Source organism: Neophocaena asiaeorientalis, unplaced genomic scaffold, assembly GCF_003031525.2.
Source record: "Neophocaena asiaeorientalis asiaeorientalis breed wild unplaced genomic scaffold, Neophocaena_asiaeorientalis_V1.1 scaffold85, whole genome shotgun sequence".
Lineage (NCBI taxonomy): Eukaryota > Metazoa > Chordata > Mammalia > Artiodactyla > Phocoenidae > Neophocaena > Neophocaena asiaeorientalis.
The window spans coordinates 9060058-9065199 of record NW_020174301.1 but is presented as its reverse complement, the minus strand read 5'-3'; the positions used below and the strand labels follow the sequence as shown (position 1 = coordinate 9065199).

General features: G+C 58.3%; 1 protein-coding gene across 4 annotated transcripts in view; it reads right to left on the bottom strand.

Moving 5' to 3' along the window:
• The window catches only part of GRK5 (G protein-coupled receptor kinase 5), a 214929-nt gene that overhangs the window by 48451 nt on the left and 161336 nt on the right, over positions 1-5142 (bottom strand). For 3 of the 4 annotated variants that reach the window (XR_003004637.1, XM_024755944.1, XM_024755945.1), the window contains one exon: positions 4325-4402. Coding sequence is in view for 3 of the 4 variants with exons in the window: in XM_024755944.1 (XP_024611712.1) it covers positions 4325-4402 (78 nt within the window). In the remaining variant the exon portion in view is untranslated. The remainder of the gene's footprint in view (positions 1-4324; positions 4403-5142) is intronic. The other variant, XM_024755946.1, reaches the window with a different exon arrangement.

Genomic DNA, 5142 nt, shown 5'->3' with positions numbered 1-5142 from the left:
AGCAGCTCCCGGAATGGCCTCCTGCCTCCAGCCCTCCCCTCCCCTTTCTCCTCTGCATTGGGGGAGAGACCATCGTAAACTGCAAATGGCATTCAGAGCCCTAGGGGCTCCCCACTGCCCTTAGGATGCTGTCAGACTCCCCACCATGGTTTTCCAGGTCCTGCCACCCAGAGGGCCCCTGTAACACTGACCTCTCCCCCGCACACACACCCTTTCCCACCTCTGCACCAAGGCCTCTCACCCTCAGCGCTCCCGACATTTGGGGCCACATAACTCTTTGTGGGGGGGCCGTCCTTGCATCGCAGCATGCTCAGCTGTACCCCTGCCCATGTGCGTTAGATGCCAGTAGCACATACCCCCAGTTGTGTCCACCAAAATGATCTCCAGACACAGCCAAATGTCCCCGGGGCGGGGCGCGGGGGAGGGCAAAACGTCCCCAGGTGAGAGCCCCTGCTCTAGACCTTTGCACATGAAAGGCCCTTCTCCTTTCCTTTCACTCGCACCTGGCTTCCCCTCAGCATCACACTGAAATTCGATTCAGCTGCATCCACTCCCAGACGGCTCCCTGGCTCCCCCAGGCCGGTCTAGGACAGCCTCCGCAGACCTTCCCACCCTCACACTTCCCTGTGCACCGTCAGCCACTGCTCCCAACACGCTGCATTCCACCGATCTGTTGACGTGCTGTCACCCTCTTTGGAAGGTGGGCTCTTCAGGAGCCACCTTCTCCAGGGCGTGGAAGCACTGACCCCACGGACCTGCAGAGGCACAACAGGGCGGCGAGCTGGACCACCCAGGTGGGAGCGATGGCTTCTGACCAGCGGCAGAAGAGGCGGGGTGGGGTGTGGGGGGCAGAAAGACGGTGGGGGGGTGGCAGCTCCTTCCAGGTGCGGGGCCTTGCAGGGAACAGATGGACAAGGGTGACGAGATGGGGATATCAAGATGAGGCTGGGAGGTGGCGTGGCTGGAGCCCAGCGTGGGGCCTTTGGGAGAGGAAACTGGAGGCCAGGTCGTGAAGACCCCTGCATGTGTTCTGCAGCCCAAGATGTATTCAGCAGGATGTGAAATTGAAAAAAAAAAAAAGTTTGGGAAATGCTTTATTAGCAGTTAAACAGGTTTCTTTACTGAGGGACTTCTCAGAGCCTTTAATATGCTCACAGGCTGGGTGAATCTTTACAAGGGAGAGACCCGGCGAGCAGTGCTGCCCACAGGTAATTGTCCACAGAGGTGTTTTTTTTCCCAGAGCCTCTCGAATGGTCAGTGTTCCACATTCTACCCTTTGGAAAATGCCGCCTGGAGCCAAGACACATGAGCTGCACCTTGAGGAGTGGGTACAAGGTGAGGACTACCTGGGTTTGGGGACAGGGGTCCTGGGGGTCGTTCGAAGGCCTCAGAGCCTGTGCTGGGGCCTCAGCCACGTGGCTCCTCTCCCAGCGCTCGCTCCCCAGCCCCCGGGGTATCTGCAGCGCTGAGAAGTAACACAGGCTCCTGGGAGAGTGACTGCAGGAAGGACTAGGAAGGCAGCGCAACACTTATTATTGGAAAACAGTCAACCCACGGGACCGCTTCGAACACCTTCCCCAGGCCCCTGGGCCATAACATATGCTGTGGTTTAAATTTTTTTAATTGAGGAGTACTTAAGGAAAAAATGCTGGCAAGCTCTGAGGCACCTGTGAAACGGCCTGAGCTGCCGGGGAGGCTGGGCCCCTCCCCTCCAGGAGATAGAGGCAGCGCTGAGCAGGGGTAGGGAGGGGCCCCGACTGGGGTCTGTGAGAAGAGGCTTCTGGTCAAGGTCGGCCAGCGGGGGGAGAGGGAAATGGCCCCTGCAGCGGCCCTTGGATAGGCCAAGCGAGGCAGCAAGGCCAGGCAAAGGCACAACCTCATCCTCACCACGGATCCTGGCCAGGCCAGCAGATGCGCGGGGGCGGGCGGTGGACACAGTGCAGCACAGGGGCAAAGCCAGAGGCTCTGGGATCACCGCGACCGGGGCTCAACTCCCAGCTGTTGCCTGGGACAGTGGCAGCACCTCCTGAGGCTCCGTGTCCGCGCAAGACGGAGCCAACAGAATCACATCACACAGTGACAGCAAGACTAGGTGAGACTGTGCCTTCACACACTGGGTCCTCAGTACATGTTAGCTGCCACTGTTGGAGGGGGAACCCCAGCAGGTGGGCAGCCCGAAAGGGGGGCGCAGATGGAGAACCGGACGGACAAAGCTGAGCCACTGCAGAAACCACCTTGGCTGAGGGCAGCAAGAGTCTATCAGCTGCGCGGCCGTAGCAGGTCACTCCCTGCTCTGGGCCCTGGCAGCCGCCTGTAAACAGGGCTGTCTAACCACCTCTCATCTCATGAAGGCCGGAACCGTCACAGATAGTGTCTAGTTGGTGTCTGGCTTGCTTTAGGTGCTCAGCACTGAGCTGTTCTCTTCCCCCGGGGGTGTTTACGCCCCTCAGGCCTGTTATGCCCGGAGTGGACTCCTCGTGTCAAGTGGTGGCCAGGAGACCGAAAACATCCCTGCAGCCTCTCAACAGGTCAGCGGCTGCGACTGCGGGCAGAGGGGGACCCTGCTCAGACACGTCTCCTCCTTGACCATTTTCAACCTAAAGACTTTCAGGCCCGTACCTGGAATTTCAAAGCGAGGCCACGCAGCCTGGTGGCCCTGCAGATGGAGAGGGCAGCCAGGTGTGCCCAGGGCCACGCCTTGTGCAGAGCGAGCCAGCCCTGTCCAGCGTCTGGAGGAGTTTATGAACATGAATCCACTCGCTTCTGAAAAGTACAAAGGCCCTGGGGTTGCCTGCCATTCCATTAAGGGGTGTGTATGATTACGACGGCAGCAGAAGCAGAAAAGGGAAGCAACTGGGGGTGGTGTCTCGGCAGGAGCAGGGGAAAGGGACACGGAGACGCCTGTGGGGTGAGGCCGGGCTGGCCGCCAGCAGGCGATGTAGGTGAGCACACCTGCTCCGGAGCAAGGCTCAGTGTGGCATGGGCGGTCCTCGTCACGCACTCAGGCCCCTGGGACCTCCCTAACATCCCAGGGGGCAGCGAGCGTGTGAGGTGGGAGCAGAGCTGCCAAGGACCTGTGACCCCTGCTGAGAACGACAAGGTGACTCAAGGGACTTCCGTGCTGTGTGAATAAAATATATAAGACTGTGCAGAGGGGCTTCCCTGGCGGCGCAGTGGTTGAGAATCCGCCTGCCAATGCAGGGGACACGGGTTCGAGCCCTGGTCTGGGAAGATCCCACATGCCGCGGAGCAACTACGACCGTGAGCCACAACTACTGAGCCTGCGCGTCTGGAGCCCGTGCTCCGCAACAAGAGAGGCCGCGACAGTGAGAGGCCCGCGTACCGCGATGAAGAGTGGCCCCCGCTCGCCACAACTAGAGAAAGACCTCGCACAGAAACAAAGAACCAACACGGCCAAAAATAAATTTTTTCTTTTAAATGAAGCTAATTAAAATGAAGCTTTAAAAAACAAAACAACAACAAAAAAACTGTGCAGAAACCATGCATATGTACAGGGAGAAGAGGAGGCCTGGCTGTAAACTCGGAAGGAGCTACTGTGGGTTTAATCCCCTCGTGTCACCCTGGATGCCTTCAGCAGCCCACCTGCTGCTGGAGGAGCTGGTGTGTGTGAGCTGGACTCCTTGTGTCCACAGTCCCGCCTCTGACCCCTGAGTGGAACTCAAGCTGAGGAGCCGCAGCATCCATGTTTAACTGCATCCAGCGCCCGTGCCACCATGAGTGCACACAGGCCACGGGGGTGACCCCAGTCCTGAGGCCCTCGAGCGTCCTCCAGAACACTTCAGAATACGCTGCATCCTGCTGTGTGTTCAGCTGATTTTGCCTCTGGCGGCGCAGCTTCAGCCAGCCCCTTTCCTTCCCATCAGCCCTAGCCCCTTTCCTTCCCATCAGCCCTGGCCCCTTTCCTTCCCATCAGCCCTGGCCCCTTTCCTTCCCATCAGCCCTGGCCCCTTCCCGTCACGCTGACCTCTCAGAGCCACCCCTGCTGTGCCCTTTCTTCTGGGCACTCTGATCCCTGCCTCAGCCGAGCCTCCACCTGTCCTGCCACAAACGCCTGGGTGTGAACAGTGGGAAGTATGAGGGCCCCTGGAGGGGACTGGGCCCCCGAGAAGCAGGCCTCCTCACCCCAGGCCTGGGGTGGCCTGGACCGCTGCCTTGGCCTGGCCAGGCTTGGGTGCCTCTGGAGGAGGATGAGAATTCTGGATCTGGAGACCAATGGCACCACCGGCTGGGCACTCCTCACATGGCCTGGCACAAACCTGGGGGCCCATATTCCTCCTGCTTTGGGGTTTGGGCAGCCTCTTACCTTTGGGGTGAGGTACTTGGTCATAATTTCCTTCCCTTTTTCTCCCAGTTTTTCATCCGGAGTAACTTCATATTCTGCCTAAAACAGAAGAAGGAAAAGAACAATAATAGATCTGTTCACGACCTTCTCATAGTTGTAGAACCTTAGAGGCCCCTGGAGAAGGCACCCTGAAGGTCACGTGATCAGTCCCCTCCTTCTACAGGGCAGGGACTGAGGCCCAGAGAGGGGAGGAGCCCTGACGTCCAGTCCAGCCCACGCTGCTCCACCGTGGACACATGCTCAGAACTGGGGCGGCACATAAGAATCACGGGGGAGCCAACGAGGGTGCTCGGGCCCCGCCCCATGCCCATGGAGTCAGACCCTCTGGCGACTCCCTGGCCGGGCACCCAGGCAGCTGGGGTTGAGAACCACCGGCTTACGAAAATCAAAGGAAGCTGCTGGAAAGTAACTGGAGCCACCAACCTGGAAGATCCTCGAGAGGGGCTGCCTGAGGTCACACACCTTACAAGCCGTGTGACCTTGGACTGTTTCCTCAACCTCTATTAAGTGCAGATGGAAAAAGCACCTACGTGCAGGGTGACTGTGCAGAGAGAACGTGACAGAGACGGGCACATGATAAATACTCATTGTAATGACTACACCTTGCAAGAGAAGACAATAATATGCATTCCGTAGCTTTTACAGCTTTTCAGTTTACGAAGGGAACATACAGAGATATTTCAAGTGCTCTTATATGAACCTAAAAAGAGCCCAGGTAGTGACACCGGAGGGCAGGGGCTGCTGTCATACCCCTTCATCTGCAAACAAAGAGCAGAAGG